The sequence below is a fragment of the Cariama cristata genome, unplaced genomic scaffold (assembly GCF_000690535.1).
Source record: "Cariama cristata isolate BGI_N322 unplaced genomic scaffold, ASM69053v1 scaffold3066, whole genome shotgun sequence".
Classification (NCBI taxonomy): Eukaryota; Metazoa; Chordata; class Aves; order Cariamiformes; family Cariamidae; genus Cariama; species Cariama cristata.
Genome location: NW_009623658.1, coordinates 117,917 through 137,509, shown reverse-complemented (window position 1 = coordinate 137,509; position 19,593 = coordinate 117,917). Strand labels below are relative to the sequence as shown.

Sequence of the window (19,593 nt, the reverse complement as noted above, 5' to 3'; positions counted from 1 at the left end):
TGCATATGCTTGACAGTTGTGTGATACGAGTTGTAGACGTGTGTGTGTGAAGAAATGAGGTTAAATTACTGGGGCTGAATGCATGTATTTTGGTAATATAGAGGAACCATGTGACGCAGCTTCCTGAAAAATAAGGTAGGATCATAGTTAGATGGTTTTTGCCAGGCAGTTGCAATTCTGAAGGAGCATTTTATGTTCTCTCAGTTGGAAGGCCCTTGTGTTTCTGTGCTCATCCCTTTGGGCCCCGTATCAAGCTCAGCTCAGCTGCAGTTGATAATCAGCACCAGGCAGACCCATTTGTTCCAGCATTTGAATGAAATAAGCGTGCTTGGATGCAAACCAAAAAAGATAAATGCTTTCATCAGATGGCCAGGGATCTCACTGACAGTTTCCAAAGTTGCATGTCTATTTTTTGCCCCTCTGGATCTTCAGCGAGCTATGACAGACTGCGTGAAACAGCTGAATAGGGTACTTCCCCAAGGGCCCTTGGAGCAGGCATTGAAATAGGGTGATGCCAAGTATGCGTGTATAGGGATTTTTTCTCGGGCAGAATAAAAGATGTGACACGTGCTTTGTGCCTTCTAAGATGATGTGCCACAAAGAAGCAGACTCTGTGGGTGATTCAGTCACAGGCATGGTTGGGGTATGTGTGGGAACTGATGATAGCACAGCTGCATTAACCTGGGCTGTGAACTGCTGCTCTGACGTCCTGGGTGTGTGACTGGTTCCTGCTTCCACTTACTGTGTGAGTGGGCCAACTTCATACCCTCCCGTGTCAAAATCAGGATCTCCAGCCTGAATTCTCCTTCCCAATTTGATGACACCTCACCAACCGGCTAGAGATGAGAGATGAGATTTAGCAGTTGCTGAGTGACTGCTCTCATAAGGCGTAGTCCTCCTCTACAGGAACAGCTGTAGGTGGGAACAAGATCCTGCAACACGTGGGGCTAGTATGAAGCACTGAAAGTGAGACCCTGCATCAGAGAGGCAAGATACGTCTTGCACGTTAGAAAAGTTTTATTCTCCGTGAGGAGAAGTTCATCGTATGTTTAGATGACCTCATGATGCTTCTAGGTCAGGAAGATGAATCAGTATCTGCTAGGTGAATGCCAGCTGGTGCAAAGATGGGTCAGCACTGCTTTAAAATTGCCCAGCCAGTGTTTTCCAGATTGTACCGCTCATTTCCCTGCCTTGGATAGCACAGGGCTTTCCTCTGTAACCTCACTCCTCAGATTTCTGTGCCCTACCAGTGAGAAGGGTTAGTCAGTGCCTTTAGATGGAGCAAAGAAATAAATAGTAGTTTGTACACATAGTGCAAATGCTCAGAGGGGTTAAGAGAAAGTTTCTTATTTCAGAAAGATGGGCGGGAGCGAAGGACAGTTGTGTTTTGAAGGATTCAGCTGAACCTCTGAAGACAACAGTGCAGGTCCCAGTGCTGATTAGCCTCGCTTTCTTTGTGACTTTGGGCAAATTACTCAATTCCCTTGCTGTCAAATAAGTGTAATAAAATCTACCACAAGAGTTGCAGGGAGCCCTGGGGTAAAGTCAGTGATAAGGAAATGGAGGGGAAGTGTCTGTGCTGTGGTCAGACTGCAATGAGTAGGGACATTGTTTCCACGCAGAACTGGAGCTAGTCTGGCAGAAACGGCTGGACGCGGAGAAGCTGTGCCATGCTGTCATGGGAAAGTAAGTGTGGCCCTTCAAGTGCCCACTTAAGCCTGTCCCTCGAGGCTTCAAATTTGGCAGTAGCATCTGTAACAAGAGAGTGGTACAGTAGTGGGAGAGATCAATTGGAGAAAGAACTAAATATTACATTACATTTACTCTTTTTTGTTTAAAAAAAAGCCAAACCCAAACCCTCTTCTGTGCTTCCTGGTGTGAACTATTTTTCTAGAGCTAGATTCACTGAGCTATATTCTCCTTTTCTAACAGTACCTTTGCTCTATTTGAAACAGGTAAGCACATACCTATGAAGCCTGTATGGAATTTGACTTGCTTATTCTGCTTGCCACCATGGCATCTCAGTATTTGTGTTGGATGAGAAATGTCTCTATTTTGGACTCTTCTTTGAGCCTATTCAGGAGGAAAAGCTTTTATTAAACGTTTGGTTTTTTTTTTCCTGGGACTGAAAGTTTGTGGGTTTTTTCCATCTGGGCCATAGTTTCATTAGCAGACATGGCTGATGTGTTAGTTGCAGAAAGCTGAGCTGTATCTGTGCATGTCTGTAGCCAGCAGGCTCTGTTTTTGTAATCTGAGCAACTCATCATCTGCATGGTACCACTTGGGATGTTACTGCCTGCTGTTGCCTCAGTGATACTGTCCTCAAATAAATAGGGTCATGTCTTGGGTTTTGCCAGTTTGATTTGTGAGTAAATCCAATGAACTGCAAGGCAAAAGTGATTCCAGAGTCACTGCTGAAGAAATTGGAAATATAGGTAACATATCTTTCAAGATTGTTGTTCTGAGCTGTCACCCACCAAGCAGACTCACCATCAGGATTAGAATAACTAAAAGTTTACGTGTTGGACATGCATTTCAGGAACCTTTCCCAGACTTCGTACATAAGTGATCACACTGAAATAAATTGACTGAAAGGAGATGAGATGGCTCACTTTTCTCTTTCCTCCTTCTGCTTTTGACTGATTGAGGCCACTGCCTTTGAAAATGTAACATAGAAGTGCTTTCTTTATGGCAACTAAGTACAGGAGGAGGGAGTGGAACTACTGAGAGGTTATGGCCAGTTCAGTACAAGGGTCTCACCCAAAAGGTGCTTGTAGTGGCACCGAATTGGTGCTGTGGTAGGATGCAGGTACATTGAAAGCACAGTTTCATTTACTGAGTGAGGACCCTCTGTGGGGTGTGTATATCCCTCCCAAACTGACATACGGTCAGGCTGGGAGAAAATGAACCCTTGCGTTGGAGTCTAAATGTCTTTGTTTCCCTCCACTGCGTATGATGGCTGCGGTAGTTTTGCACTGCCGTTTGAATTTACACCTTGCTCCAAGATAGGATTTTTGGTGTGAGCCTGATCATGTCACAGCCACAGGAGAGCAACCGCAAAACACGTGCTTTGTGTGTGTGTGCCCTCTCCGAGGTGGGTGAACAAACGTAACTCTTAATCTTTAAGAGACTTCTTAAGGAATGCTGACATCACTCAAATAGAGAGGCTCAGAGCGCAAGGCGGAGAGATGGTATCTGTGAAACTGTGTGATATATTGCAAACGCTGTTCATTTACAGCATGTTTATTTTTCCTTTCTGGCACAGTGGAAACCTAGAACGTGCTGAATCTCTACATGATAATACTCTAACCCTGTCGGTGCCCCTGATGCATGAAGTGGACTCATCTATCAATGGGTAAGTACCAGTCACCAAATGAAAACAATAAAAAAAAATAATAATCCTAACAGTAACATCTGAGTCACTTCCAGTGAAAAACTGAATTCTTCCCTCTGTTTACATGTAGCCAGACTGTTGCTTTTTCCCTGTTTCCCAGACTCTGGAAATACAGACATACTGGGAATGTTATTTGTCATGCCTTTCATTCCAAGACTGTACCTCTTTCTCACTCCTTCCTAGCTAATGCTAATTAGTTACCATCACATTTATAGTAGGTATTTTAGTGATCATATTTGAATTCAAGTGATTCTATAAATGTGATGGACCTTAAAATAAAATAAGAAGAGAACAAGTAAATCACATTTTGTTCCTCAGGGCACATCTTTAAGGATGTGGTTGAGAATCACCAGGCCAAAGGTTAGGGTCAAATGTTCTGGGATTTTAAGGAGCTTGGTGGAGTCTAGCTGTTCGCCTTTCTGTTTAATTTCACAATCAGAATTCACTTCTGCTTCTGTTCATTTTCCCACTCTCTCTGCTCCCTGATCTGCGAGGCATCTGAATATCGCACAAGGAGCATCGCTCACCCTTTGACTGAAATACTTGTATAACACATAGCCATTGTCCTCTCCCCGGGGCTGCACATGTGCGAGTTCCTGCCTTTGTACTCAGGAGTCTTCCCTTCCACTCCTGCATTACAATCTTAAGTCTAGAAAGAAGGGTTTGTGGTCAGTCCCAACAGACAGACCATCCTCTAGCATAGACGGTGCTAGAGTTGGACTTGGGGGACCTAGTCACTGGAGGTGAATTAGCATCCATGTAGACTGAGAAAGTTGTAGGAACAAAGTTACCTGAACTGACCTGTGATTTGACTGAAAAGCTGGGTAAACTCAGGTTCATGGCCTAGTCTAGGTCTTAGCACATAAAGCTGATTTTTCCCCCCTTGTGGCATAGAAATAAAATCTCTTAATTACTGCCACAATAGTCAGAATGGGTAGAAGATATGCTTGAGCCTGCTCAGAGAAGTGGAGAAGCTGTCAGATCTCACAAGATGACTAGCAAGGACAAAAATCTCTTCTATATTGAGAGTACAGTCTCGTGTTCTTAATGAACGTTTTTGAATACTTTCATTGTTACAGATTGTGTAGAAATTTAACTCTGTATCCCTTGCTTCTTGATGCTTTGATAAAGGTGGATTTTTCTACAGCTTTACAGATATGAATGCTTTCATCTGTGTCTTTAGATCTCTGTTTGTCACCTACAGAATACTGCATGCCAAAAAAACTGATAAAAAATGGGCTCTTTTCTTTCTCTTGAGAATGTAGCTTTTTAAAGCACAAGGTCTCTGAAATTATAAACCCCACCCAACGGACTATGTGGATTATTTTTTTTTCTTTCTCATAGATAAAGCTTAGTTAATTTAAGTTCACAGAAATGTGCAACTACCAGGGAAAAGTTGGGTTTATTGGAGACCACAACATTCCCAGGCATGGTAGTATTAGTAATGCTCTTTTTTTGGACAGTGTATTTTTAAAGTGTTTTTTTTATTAGCTATCCTACATTTGAATCTACGAGAGCAAACTTCATCCCTGGTCATAAATAGCCCGGAAGGGCTTGTACCATGTTTGGGAGGAGCCTTCTGGCACAACGCTGTAAACTGGAGGAATAAATCTGTCTCTCGCTATTTCCCCTTGCGATCCCTGGCATAGGAAGCAGGCAGGAGAAAAAGGAAATGTACTTAGAGCTTAAAATCCTATCTCGAAAAACTCTGACCCAAAAGGACAACCTGGGAAGGAAGCAGAGTTTTAGGCAGTCCCTCATCAAAGTTTTTCTGAAATGACACCAGGACCCTTTCCAGCCAGTGGAGCAGCCTGAGATTAGGAGGAGGCACAAGGGATGCTTAGAGCATTCCTAGTCATCTTCTGCAGAATTTCCAGGTAGTGTGTTGTGCTTCCAAGTCTTTTCTGATAAAACCCGACTGTGTTTTACTTTGTGATAAGATGATACAAGTGGTTGAGGAGTCTTGACCTGTGCCACTGTAGTTCAAAGCAAGTTATATCCCCCTCTACTCTTCCCTTTAACCATCTGCTAATCGTAAAGGTAGTGATGCTCCGATAATTAATGAAGTGTTTATTCCTGCAATGCTATGTAAATGGTAGATAAAGTGGAAATGTTACTTTGGTCAATGTGTAACTGAAAGTATTCCTATTAGTAACTGTTTCTTCAGATTAACTTGGTAGTGCGAATGTTTTCCTGTGTTACACAAAGCTATAGGACTTGCGCAAATTATCCATGGCAGGGGGCCCTGAAGAAGAGGTTTTGTGATAGGAAAGGAGGAAGAGAGATAAGATAAGTAATCAAAAGAAGTCTGCTTCAGCGGTGGGATGTTAACCCGTGTCATTTGAGATGCTGCTTGTGTAGTCTGGTGTTGTCAAGAGGAAATCAAATCACAAATAAGAGATTAATGTAAAGTGGTCCTGTAGAATTTCACATGACCAGAAAGCAAGGGGTACAATTCAGCTTGCCACAAATATGTTTAATTTTGGTGACAAACACAGCTTACTAAATCTGGATCTTGATCTTTCAGAGAAGTCTTCCCTACTTCATTTTTCTACGGTGATTCTGTGGAAGCATCCAACTTTGTTCAGTTGGAAAACCACGAATGCCTTTTCCAGTCTCTGAACTTCACACTGCAGGTAAAACTGATCCTTATTTTGACTGCTTTCTTGCTTGACAGCACATTCTAGTTTTGGATGTCTCTTATTCTGAGTGTGGTATGGGCTTGGTGCATGTTTCTGAATCACAGTATGCTGTGCAATGCATTCTTGGTTGGATGCCATATTTACAGCGTGCAGGGATGGTATATTTCCTTGTCTGAATGTATTATAACAAGAATTGCAAACAGGGCATCTCCCTTCCATAGGAGTGAAGCTCCTACCATTCATTTCTCTTTTACCTTTCATCGCGTGCTGAGCAAAGAGCTCTAGTTACTCAAGTGCCTCATCTTGGATGTAGTCGCAGGTTCGGAAGGGAGATGTAATTCTTTTTAGCGGCGTGGTCATTGAGCAAGGCAGTGGGCAGCCTTTATCCATGAGAACAAACACGTACCTGTGCAAGGGATTCAGATTTGCTCAATGCCACCAGTATGAAAATGTTTATAGCAGTATACGATACAGGGAAGAGACTGTGACACTGAAAAGACAGGTGTGAGAAGGTTTCATTACATGTCTCACAGCATCGCAGTGTTATTCACGTACTATCTGTAGATTACACTTCACGTGGCAGTTGGGTTCCTGATGTGTCAAAATGTAGGGATCATTTATTCTAACGAACTCTTGTGATGCGGCTGAAATGAACTTGTCTCGCTGCCATAACTGTATATTACAGGCACTTCAAATCCTTTTTGACCGCTAGATGGAACTAGGGAATGATAAATCATGCAGAGGTGGGGGAATCATTTATTGCGAAAAATAGTCTTTCGCCTTTTTTCCCCTTTCTGTTCTCCTAGGCACGAGTGCCACTCAGCTCATAATGCATAACACATGTCTGCCTCCGTGGACAGACTGTGGTCCAGAGCAATTAAGCCCCCACTGTCATGCAGTGCCCTTAGCTATTTACTGAAAAGGAGTGAAAGCAGGATTTCAGGACATTAAAGCTTTTGTGAGCCAGGCTATTAATTCTTGTGATTCTGATTTCATTCTTGAGGGTTTAGAGGTCTTCCCCTCTCCCTCCTCCCCATAGCCAGTTATTGGTTAAAAACAGATAAAGAACAGATGTACTGATGCTTTAACTAGATGAACATTTTCAATAAAACAAAGTGACAACAGGTAAGGGAGAGAGAATCTATATATTGGCCGAGCCACCATTTGTCCTGCCCCATCCTCTCATCTCTCATGCACACACTTACAAGTTGCAATATTAGTGTTTTTTTTCTTCCATATAGAAGTAGAAAATTATATGTAACAAGTCTCAGATCTGCTCTCCGGTAACATGGTAAACCTCATAATTGTGTGCATCAGAGAGAAAGGGTAGAGTTTCATAATGGGCCAAGCATGGTTTGTATCACTGTTTGCCTAATTGTTTTTAATGATTTGCCTGCTATTTATTAAACTTCTCCAGATGGAGAAAAGTAATAGTTTCTTAGTGAAGAAAGAGATGATTTACAAAAATACGGGACTTTATAGTAGTTTTAATATGTGAAAATCTATACCATGTCCAATGTTAATAAGGAAACAGATCTGTGCATCCTTTTTTGGGGGTAACAAGATGTGCAATGAAAATGTCTTTTCTGAATTAACTCTTGTATCTCATCTCAGTGAGATAATCAAGGTTTTTTTTAAATGTCTAACATGAAACATTATGTTTGTATTTCATGCAGCATTTATCATGCTCCATTGTAGTGGGATTTCTCCCCCTGCCTGGAGCCTCAGGGTTTTTGTAAGGATTTGGCACTGGGTAACCGATTCTCTTTATCAGTCAGGCATTTCTTCAAATATAAACAGTGTTGGAAGAAGGAAAACCTCTTGGTTTGAATATTTGTACTTCAAGCAATTAACAACTGATTGCTACATCTTTTGACAGTACAATCTCATATTCTAATGGGCTTAATATTTTTACTGTATAGACTTATATATGTGTTGTTAGAAACAACCAGGAAATATTTTTCCTAGTGAAAAAATGTAGATAGACATGAAAACTTATTTTCATTGACATTTTTCCATGGATTGTTTCTTTCCAGCAAAACCCCACAAATTTTGGAATTTTCACTGGATATGTTTTGGTGGTGGACTGGAAATTCTTTGAGTTTTTTGCTGAAAATTTGTGGGGGGTTTGATAGAAAGCCAATATTTTCCACTAAGAGTTTCATTTAATTGAAAACCCCAGAACTTGAATGGAAGTTGGTCACATGCATTTCCTGGCAACTCACTCAGCAAACCCGCAGTCTGGTAGTCACAATCTTCATTACTCTGGCTTCTGCTCCATAAGGAAAACATATGCAGAATATAATGCAGTGGTTACCAGATGGAAGTGAGAATATTAACTGAGACAGCAGTATTTCTTACAGTCTTCCGGATGGTATTACCAAAACACTCAAAGAGTACTAGCAGTGTCTTTGTATATGAGGTAGAAGTCTTATGCTATTTGTATTGATGACTGGTAATTATCCTGCAAAACTACTTCTCACTTGATATAAGAGCTGTGCCTAAAGACTATTAGATAAGCTAAACCTTTGACTTCATCCTGATACTTAGAAAAGAAGTCTCTAGTCTGAAGGCATTGAAAAACTTGCATAGTATTTGAATTTTTTCAAATTTACCTGTACTCCCAGCTCAGATTTTACAGTAGTTTCCTATGTAGAAGTAGTCATATATGGAATTTTATTTTACTTTTTATGCATTTATATGTGTCCTTGCTTTATAGGTTTACAATGCTGGACCAAGTACTCTCCCTGGAGCTTTTCTTGACATTTCATTTCCAAATCGCCTCTCTGCCACTGGAGCCGAAATCTTTCACGTTCAGCAGATGATGGTGAGTACGTTATGATGTGTTCTGAGCCCAGCAAGGCACTGAGAGCTATCAATGACTGAAACAAAAAAATTCCAGCAGAAGTAGAGGAATCAGTTGCTTTTTTAGACCATAAAAGTTTCTTTATATCTGTGGCCAGATGATCGGAAATAGCTGAACCCCTCCAGTTCTTGACTGCTGTCCCCCACCTAAGGCAAGCAGCCGGTTGTACGTTCCTGATTTCCTACAATGCAGCGTAAAACTAGGTCAGGCTAATCCTGAAGGAAATGTGGAGAACGCTTCCCTGAGTCACACCTCCAAAGAGGATTCAGTCTTAATCAGTCCTCCCTGATTAAACGGTGTATGTAATATCAGCAGGGTGTGCTACCAAGCTGACTCACGTTCCCTGTTTTTTTCTGTGGTTATCTGCAAAAATGCTGGCTAGGTCTAAATACATTATCGATATCTGTTTTTCTGTTGTCCGTGTTATAATTTGCTCTTTTTGAGTGTTCTTTTAACAAATGTAAGTAACAGATAAATTTATTCTTTCAACACAACGCTTTTCAAAAGATGATTTTGTGTAAGCTACAAAGAAAATTAAAATAAATTGTGGTAAAGGAGACACATTCTTAGAAGTAATTTCTAATATTTATTTCTTACTTTCAGAGCTTTTGTTAAACCACTAAAATGCCATCATTTATATTGTGGTGGCCAAGAGAGGGAAACCTGACTACTGAGGTGAATTTATTGCTGAAATTTAGAGTAATTTCTCTTTGTGAGATGGAGCCAGCTCTTTGGGCTACTTGGAAAGAAGTATTTGTTGTTAGCTACTTTTCTAGCCTTTTGGTTAGAATGCGCAGATGACTGTGTCACTGAATCTGTGTAAACTTAGATCCAGTAAGACCTTTCTAAGCAGGTTTCCAAGATCTGTGCTGTTGAAAAGTATGAGATAAATATTTATATGGCTTACAGATGGGCACTAAAGACGGAATCACTGAGAAACAGATCTGGGATATTGTATGAGGCACCAGTATTGTATAGACCGAGTCAGTTCTCCGACGACTGAATTAATTCTCCAGCCTGTATCTCATTTTCTGTGGCATTGAGTTTTAATGTTTCATTTAGTCCAGCCACATACATAGAAGATCACCTTTTCTTCGACACATTGCCTGTCAGAGGATCGTGACCCATTTTCTTGTCCCTTCCCTGGTCTCTGTGCGCTGTGGAGTGGGTGTGTGTCTGTTTGCAGCAGCAGAGAGGTGGGAGTCTCCGTAACAGATTTTGTCTGCCCAAATGCTAGTGTCTTCTCTAAAGTCAGTCATCCTATATATTCCTATATAGCCAAGAGAGAGGAATAGAAAATTCAGCCCAGTCTGATGAATTCCTTCTAGGCATTGCTTATTTCTCTATGTTGACTATTCCAGAAGTCTGGGGAATTTGTCTTAGCCAAGACACCTGTTTTGCACGCTTGAATCAGCTGAGGTGTACACTACCCACCAAGTGGGCAAGGGCTGATTTCCAGGCATAGTTTGTCATCATTGCTACACAAGAGCCTAAGTCACACTGACAAGGATGGAATGGACTATATGGTTTTGAATAGCTGTTAGAAAAACAAGGCGAAAACCTTACATCTTGCGCTTGACTTGTTTTTCACTGCTGTTTTACCTCTGTGTTACTTAAAGGAGGTCCAGCTGGGTAGTGTGGTCTTGGGTACTGTGCTAATAAATACTTGCAGGGTTTGTATCCCTTTTCCCCGCAACAGGTTGTGTTTCCCCTCGCGTTATTTGACGTCTCTCTTCTGCTTTGCAGTTTGTCTTTGTAGAAATTTCAAAGTGCTGTTGTGAGACCTAGTTGCATTGCAGGCTGAAGAGTGGTAGTAGGCAAGTATGAGTTTGAGAGGTGTCTGCATGATACACTGGCATACCCTGGGTCATTTTGACCACTGATTTTGAGTATATGGTCAGTGGGAGCACTTTCTGAGCACCTCTGACATGTTAATATATGTTCTCCAAGTAAATCCTGTCTGGGATAGTGGTTATCCCTGCTTCACAGATAAATAATTCAAACACCAAATGGTTTGCCTGAGGTCACACAGGAAATTTGTGTTAGAGCCAGGCACTGAACCCAGGTCTCCCAAGTCTTACTATTGTAACAGGAAAAGCATCCTACCCTCTTTCCTCCTGCCTCTCTCCCACTAAGCTTTTATTGACTCAAAAAGGAACTAAAATGATGAAGCTTTTCATCTTTTCACGGACCAAATATACTTCGACAAACAAACAAAAAACCCTAAAAGCAGCAGATTGGAATGATCTTTGGAAAATGAGTTAGAACAGCTGTTTTTCAAGAGCATTTTTGTAAGCATAGTCATTAAATATTTCAAGCTTTTGCTTATTTTGAACTTCCCAGAATCTAGACCGCAGTGAAGGTGGTAGTATCCTTTCAGACAGCGCAGGTGTTTCTGTAATCATACCTTTATACCTATAGTCTAGCCGTTCTGGGTGTCAGTGTTTGCAGACCTTTCAGAATAGCTGTCATTAATACAGAGGATTAGGAATTGTCATTTGTCTGTAACTGGGTTTTTTTAAAGCTATTAATTCTTTTGCCACTTCTCTGATGTACAGTTCAGCAGTGGAATTTATGGGTGAAAATGCATAGTAAAAACACTAGAGTTTGTGCCTCAAATACACATATACCACACGTGATAGTGCCAGGAGCTAATTCCTTCATGTTGTGTTGAATGATCTAATCTTTCAGGCACCAAAAAAATAATAAAAGGAAGAGAGTCACATATGGCCCACTGGAACGGTCTGTATCTCTGGGAGGTGTTAATAGGAGTTATTATCTTGCTGCTCTTAGAGGAAATGACAGCCCTCATGCTTCCTCTGTTCCTGTTGCTCTAAGCTTTTGGCTTTATTGCAGAAACTACTTTAAGATTTTCTTCGAGAGAAATTCAGGTCACAGAGATGTTTTGACATTTGGAGTTCTGCCTTAGAGATGTTCAGATGCTCTTCAAGGGGTCTTGGGAGTTTCTGCAGCACTTCGCCCAGCAAAACCCCTAATACATGAAGGAAACAAGTCAACAGTAAAAGGCAGAAGTAAAGGAAAATGGATAATTGAAAGCAAGCTAGAAGAAAACAAGTGAACTTCCTCCCTATCAGAAATTCTAAACCAAAAGGAAATGCTGGAAATTTTACAAGTTATTTTAACTAGGGAATTTCACCATTGACACTGATTTTTACATAGTAGATACTCAAATTCTGCAATGGTAAATATTTTGGAATCAGATAAGACAAATTAGTACTTGTTTGTTTTTATGTATTTTTGTATTTGTTTTCTTGCGGAGATTTCAAGCCAGGTTAAAAACATAATAACTGAAATGTCTCAGCTTGTTGGAAAAAGTGTTGTGATAGGAACAGTATAGGTGATGACACAGAAGAGCTTCACCCAGACAGAGTACAGCAGGATTAGTGTTAACAGAAATGTATGTTCTCCACTCTTCAAGCTATTGATTATCTGTTCTTCCGCAAAGGAAAACAGTGCTCATTATACTTGTGTGTGTGTTGGTTTTGAACTGAAAGATTAGTAATTTCCTTTGGGTATCCAGCTAATTTGGAGGGCAAGGGAAGCACTACTTGACTTGCCAGTCAAGGAGCTGCTTTCCAGGGCATCCAAAAAGATTTTCACAATGGGAGTTCCTACCAAATTAACCAGGGTATTTCCTGAAGCTGTTGATAAATTAGCAATGTGTCCGGGATTACTCTGATGCTGGCTTTATGGAACTGGATCAGATTGTTGCCTTCCTGTTTATTTTATTTCCAGCGAAGGTAAACACAATTATGAGGAACGAGGGACTCACAGTTGGAAACTGAGTTTGTCTGTTTGAACTGGAAGCCAACTGCAGTGCAAGCAGATGATCCTCACCCTTTCTCTGGAGGGACCAAGCTCTGCAGGGCTGCCAAGTTGCTTAGACTCTGGTCAGACAATTGTCACCAGAATCAAAGATACACGGTGTTAACCCAGAGCAAGTGTCTTGTGAGTTTTTGGAAGGAGCTGTTACTTCTTCTATTGCATGCATCATGCAGGCCAGCAAGCAGTGATTTTTATTTTTTATTTTTTTTTAAGAGCCTGGTAAGGTCAATCAGTACCAAGGATATAAAGAACTGTGTTGTTATCACTGCTGACATAAGAATCTTGTTGGAAAGTCAGATGCGCGTGTTGCAAGACAGTCTCTTTGAAGAGTTTGCAGTGTAGGCAATGAAAAGGGAATTCAGAGGAGGGAGGGAGAAGGAAAGGAATACTGTCCTCAATTTTCTGATGAGAAACTCCCTCCCTGCATGTAAATTTTGATATCTAAGTGTCGTAATTATGTTTTAGTAATTGCTAGTAGTAGACTATTTTTAAATTACTGTGTTCTCTTACTCTAGTAATTAATGGAGAGAGAGAGGGGCATAGAAACAACTCTGGAGAAGCATTTTCCAGTCTCCACTGACAATACAGAAGCCATCTAGTCTCCCTGAGTTTCCCTAGGTGTCTAAGCTTAGACTTCGGGAATTATCTCCAGAGAGCAAAAAATGGGTTAAACCTCAGTCTTGTGAATGCTGTTCCCATTAACCTTGAGTGTGCCAGTTAGCTCAAACCCCTAGCTCCTGGTCCAGTGTTCCCATCCCTTTTTGGTTAGGGAACAAAATAAAAAGTCCTCCTGTTGGAAAGACAAACAGAAGTCCTCCAGTTGTCCTATTATGCTTGGCAAATTCACTTCACACTTCTGCTTTCTTCTCTGTGAGCGGGTGAGACCTGGATTATGGCTTTATGAAAGCAGAGTATCAGTGAGATTTAAAACAAAAAAAAATATAAAGAAAAGCTGAATTGAAAATTAATTAACAGCATGGAAGAGTTGAAAAGAATTCTTTTTCCAAGTTGTCTTTTAAGTGAATGACTGCCTGAGCATGGGACTGTAGAAAAGCTTGTCATGTTCAGTAAGGAAAACGGTTGAAATAAACCTTATTCTCTTCCTGTGAAGACTGAAACAAGAGAAGGTAAAATGGAGTCAGTCCCAAAGCCACAAGTCTTCCCTGGCTGATGACAGGTTACATTTTTAAGGCCAGTTTTGTGTAGCACTCCCGTCATTTTTGTCTTGCTGGCATTTGCACAGTAACATCAGTAAGGAGGAAGAAGACAGTAAGTTAAAGCTTGCTGTCTCATTCCATGAAAGATCTCAGGCTGCTTGAGCTTTTTCTTCAGTTGTATCATGAAAAAGAAATCTTTGCAATTTTAAAACCTTAAATGTAATTTCTGCTTATTATCTGTAGGTCGTTACCCTCCAGTCTAAGAGTAAGATGCTTTGGCTGCTGCAGTGCTGATGTTTAAAACCATAAGCGAAGGAGGACTGTCGAAGCTCTCCAAAGTGCTGGTAGTGCAGGAGTCTTCCTTGAAGCGTATGTTGAGATTGTCAGGCTCACTATTGCCTGCTCCACGTATGGAGGCAAACCTGTATATCGTTGTTATGTAGAAAACCCCTTGTTTGTTGGCAGCCTGTTTAAAATTGTTTAGTTTCTGTCTTTTGAAGTTTCAGGTCTTGGCTCGGAAAACATATATACACAATCCCAGCATGTGAAAGGTATAAATATTTGCTGATAGTACTTTATGTAACAAATTTTTTTTTTCCTGCAGCAATTTATGCTGCTGCTGGTTGCCACTGTTGCTACAAGGATTGTATAGGAACATCTCGGACTTGCAGCAAGATTTATTTTAGCCCTTTGTATTAGTCATCTCCCCTGTAGTCTCTTCATTTCAGTGACTGTTATACACACACTGACATATGCATATTTTGGCACTGTATTTAAAGGCATGGCTAGATTACTGGAGGAAATTATTCGTTCCAGGGAGTGTATTGTACAGAAACTTGCTGACCTTCCTGCCTCTTTTCACTTTAATTACTTCTTTAAATGACTCTCCCAAAACATTTTACTTAAGCAATTGGAGGTGTTCCCTCTCCCCCTGGTCTGGAGCATCTCTGTGATAGCAACTGAGTCTGGCTTTGCCTAGGAGCCCTCTCACTTGCGGGAGAAACTGGTGCATCTGCCTGGTCCTGGGATGGCCGTGAGTATATGCCATGGTCCAGTATGGCACTGTCACCTCTAGACATGGGAAGCAGGACCCCAGAGAAGCTCAGAAAGAGCTCTCATAAACCTCTTCCTAATGTCAACGTGATAAACTGAAGCTCTTTCAGTGAAGAGGAACTTAGCTCTCATTTAAGTTTTCATTGTTATACAGGAAAGGGTGCCTGACCGTAAAATTAAGTTCTTTCCTGAGCTGGGACCTTAAAATAAATTTAAACTGAGAAAAAAAATCATGGCTTTTTTGCTTTACAGGAGCCGTCTGAATCACTGTCTGAAAGCTGTGCCTTGGTTAGAGTTCACTGCATTTACAGCGTTTCAGCATAATCTTTTCATGCATTACTGGATATTACCTTGAGGATACAGCAAAACTCTTAACGTGGCAGAAAGTTTTTTGTGATTTCCTAGTTTGGATTTTTAGGTGAAACCAGATTTGAACAAATTTTCTGATGTTTTCCATTTGTTTTGACCAAGTCTTCTAGCAATAAGAGTGCTGTAGTATTTGCATAAGTAGTGGTTTTTTTTTTTTAAGTGCTAAAGAGACTGTTCATGGAAAATACATTTTGAATGTAGAAAAGTAATTTTATCTTTCACAAAAGACTAGTACTGTAAAAATCAGGGCCATCGAAACATGGAAAAAATGCAGTGTGATCTATATATTAAATCAGACCATGGCAACACTTGACATTTTCACTTGTGGTCTGCTCACAATTAGCTTCTAAAGTAAAGAAGTGAACTTTGTCAAATTACTTGGTTATTGAAATTTTCCAACACATTCTCCCCCCAAAACTCATGACCTGTCAATATGATGTGGCAGTCTGATTAATATTTTGGGTCAACTGAAAGCATTGCTACCTTGTGAACTGCCCATAGTTCCTATTTTCTTGGCTGAATATGTGAAATTCCAATTTTGAAAAAGGTGGCTGGTTTGCTTTTTTATAAAAGTGGATTTCAGATAAAGAAAGAAGTCTTATGAAGTGAATTGGGTATATACAGTAGCTCTTATCAGATTTGTGAAGGAAGCAGGAGGCTTGGTAGATACCACAGTAATCAGGAGTTTTGCAGAGGTATGGAAAAAAATATACAGTAGACTTTTTGTAAGCTTCCCAGCCAGAGAAGGAAGCCCTTCCTGGTGAAGGAACTACTGAATGAGAAAAGAAAAGTGTCTGCAATTTTTTTTTAATTATTATTTATTTAGAACAAGTGTAGGAATTGCATCCTTTCACCATTTTCCCATTAGTGAAGCTGTTCCTGCCAAAAAACAATGAAGAAGAGAAGGAAGCCCTTCCTGGTGAAGGAACTACTGAATGAGAAAAGAAAAGTGTCTGCAATTTTTTTTTAATTATTATTTATTGATTAATTGATTAATTAATTGCTGATTGATTAATTCTTTTAACATACACACCTCTCTTAAATTCTGATTCATAAACTAGCCTTTTTCTTCTATAAATAACATACAAGATTTGTGATTTAAATGTAAATTTGGAAACCGTGAAAGGAAGAGGTAAAAACAATGGTATCTGTGCGTATAAACTTTAGCTCCCATTTGAAAGAAGAAGAGTTTACTCCCCTGTTTGTATATCAGAGTGGAAATAAGCATCTTTTGTTGGATTTCTCTCCTGGCTTTGAAAGTCCATCATTCCAGTCTTGTGCAAGGTACCGGATAGTATCAATAAACCATTCCTTGGGGAAATGAGAACTCTGAGGATGTCCTGGAAACAAAGGGCATCTTCTGCCTAACTTAAATACCCTACCACTACCCCACTCTCCAGGAGGGATGACTCATTTAATCTTCAGGTGTCTACAACAGATCAGCAAAATCATCCTCTCGGAGGTCCTACCTTCTCTCCACTGCCTCTAAAGAGAGCTTAGATCTTAGAGCTGATCTTGGATACCTTTCTGATACATTCAAATATCTGCTCTGGTGAAACATCCTGCCTAAGTTGTTTAAACCCCACGAGGAATGTATTTATGTGCACAATCTTCAGAACTTTTCATCCTAACATTGACACAGCCCATGGGGAAAGTCCAACAGTTAGGTCAAGAAAAACCATGGGCTTATTTGTGTCACGATAGGAAAAGATGTAGAAGGGGATGTGCTGGAGACAGGTAGAACCTAGCTGAAGGAGCACTGAACTCCAAGTGATCTCAGGGGCTTTTTAAATAGGGACGTGCCTTGAGATCTGTTTGCCGCCTCATACGTTGATTAAGCATTTCACAGTTCATCGCAGGGAGAGGAAATGTACCTGTCGGTGACTGTCTCTTGGATTTCAACTGTTAGAGGCTGATATATAAAGAGTGCAGGAATGTTAGAGGTAAACTGGTTTCCATGTAAGGTGATGTTCATTCATTCTTAGGCCTGAACCTTCTGTGGACCTCACAGTTAAATCATACGCGTGGTTGATCTTCTCACTGTGTACAGGTGGCAGTACCCTCTGTCTAGAAAAGAAGCTCCTGTCTTGTCAGTCGGGAACTGTAAATCAGATCTTTGCTTTTCTTACTAAACTGAGTAGGCAGCACTAGTTCTTGAGAGTAGTACTGGGGATTGCTACTAAGGACGTGCAAAGTGGTTGCAGGGCCAAGACCAGGCAAATGTTGCAGGATTATGCTGATCAAACCCGGTTAACGGCTTAATTAAGCTGCAGGGTTAAGTGCATCAGAACAAACATCTACAGGCATTGCACTCAGGTTAGCACAGATTTGTGCCAAACACTCATCTGGCGTTCTCCTTTTGGCTGGAGGAGCAGAAGCCAGAGCTATGGTGGAGTACTCTGTGCTGATTTAATGCTTTGACATCTCCACTTTGCTGTTTAAATCTTGCCTCTCCTCATGGCCATGTAAGTTTACCTATTGGATCTGTGGAGGACTGGTTTTCCTTACCAACATGGCTATTTTTAGTCGAAATCTTTCAAGGGTTGTGTAAAATGGGTTAATTTTAAAAATTCTTTTCTGTTGTTTCAGTGGCTCTTAAATTTATTGCCAGAATCAACAAAACTGCTCTGATTCAAACATGTTTCATTATCTGTGAATATTAAACATTTTTGGCATATGGAGCAAGTACTCAGATAACATATTTACATAACTTATTTGTCTACTGTTGAAAGTCTGACCTTGTCTGGAATTTCTTGTTAGTACCCTTTTTTTCTCAGTGTGACATGTTAGATTAACCATGCCTATCAATTCATCTCTGTTCACCTACTAAAGGGTGAATCAGTATCTTTGAATCAGGACACATATATACATTTTTTTCCCTAATATTAGGATGAATGTACTATGGTTAGCAAGACAAACAAAAGTGCATCTGTTATTTATTATCCAGTTTGCAAACTTGAACTACTGATTAGGCATGTGTACATAAATAAAACAGTAAAAAAAGTAATAAGAAAGGAGAAATATGTAAAAACTATCTGGCAGCAATTTCAAGAAGACTACGGCCAAACTGTCCTTTGGAGCCAGCATACCCCAGGGCTAAAGAGAATGGCATACATTTTGCAGTTGAACAATGTTAATTTGTGGAAGAGTGACCTGTGTTCAGACCTTGAATGTGTTTCCTGCAGCTAAAATTGCTGTTCCAAATATCCCGTGTCTCATGACGTTTTCCCTGAGCTTGCCCCCGCGCGTTTCCTGTGATCAGACATGGGTTTGGTTCCATCGCACGGACTCACGGCTGGATTCCACCTTCACACTTGCTTTGTGTCAGCTTAATTCTGCTGGCTTGCAGGCTGTCACTAATAACTGGTGATGATACAGCTCGAGGGAAATCAGGCTTACTGGAAGAGCCTGGAAACTTTCAGTTTTAATAGCATAATGAGTTCTTTTGCATTAGTGGGGGTCTCGTGTGGTCAATAAGGAATGAGCTGAAGATACACATTTGCTCGCCTGTTTATCTTGTAAAATGCCAATCATTAAATATGGGATTAGCCCTCAGCTTCTTATATGCAGCAGTGCAGCAGGGAGGTTGTACTTAATGCTTCGCTGGAAGCAACAGCTAGTTTTCTCTTGGTTTTTGGTCTCATTCTTCCAAGAGACTCCTATCATGTGCACATACTTAACCCCATGCCAGCTGCTAATTTCCACTTCCCTGTGCTTGGTCCTCAGCTGACCTTCCCAGCCCCTTGTTTGGGAATAGTATTTCATTTCCTTCTCCCAGGCTGACATCTTGTGCAGGATACAGGGCTCTGAAAAAATGGAGGGCCTTGCCTTTGATGCATATTAAATGGTTGAGGTTAAGTCTAGAAGGGGCCACTGACTTTCAGTCTACCTCTGAAGTTTATGGTACAGGCAGCGTGGCCTGAACCCTTAAAATGTTTGCTAACAAACCCTGACAATTTCTTAAAGGCTCCAAAGACTTGCTAGAAATTGCCACGTTCTGAGAATAGCTAGAGATGAGCAGAAATGAGGTTACGAGTACCCTGAAGGTGGGGGACAGAGCTGATAGTAGAAGGGGAATGTGCTGAGGCAGCAGGTGTATTAGTTCTCCGAGAAACTCCAAACCCCCTAAACCCATGGCTGACCTGGGTTAAAAATGCAAGAAGCGTTTCATTGACAGCCCTGGGTTATCCTCTGTGTTCCACAGGTGGATTGTCCCCCTTGTACTGGTACCACCTTCTTAGAGTGCCAAGCCTAGGCCAAGAATTC

At 40.8% G+C, this 19,593-nt stretch overlaps 1 protein-coding gene across 1 annotated transcript in view; it reads left to right on the top strand.

Annotated features, from left to right (window-relative positions):
* Positions 1–19,593, top strand: part of LOC104163724 (integrin alpha-9-like) — a gene marked incomplete at its 5' end in the record, with an annotated part of 103,722 nt that overhangs the window by 51,995 nt on the left and 32,134 nt on the right. The window contains 3 exons of the mRNA XM_009702826.1: positions 3,266–3,355; positions 5,922–6,030; positions 8,756–8,863. Coding sequence (XP_009701128.1) covers positions 3,266–3,355; positions 5,922–6,030; positions 8,756–8,863 — 307 coding nt within the window. The remainder of the gene's footprint in view (positions 1–3,265; positions 3,356–5,921; positions 6,031–8,755; positions 8,864–19,593) is intronic.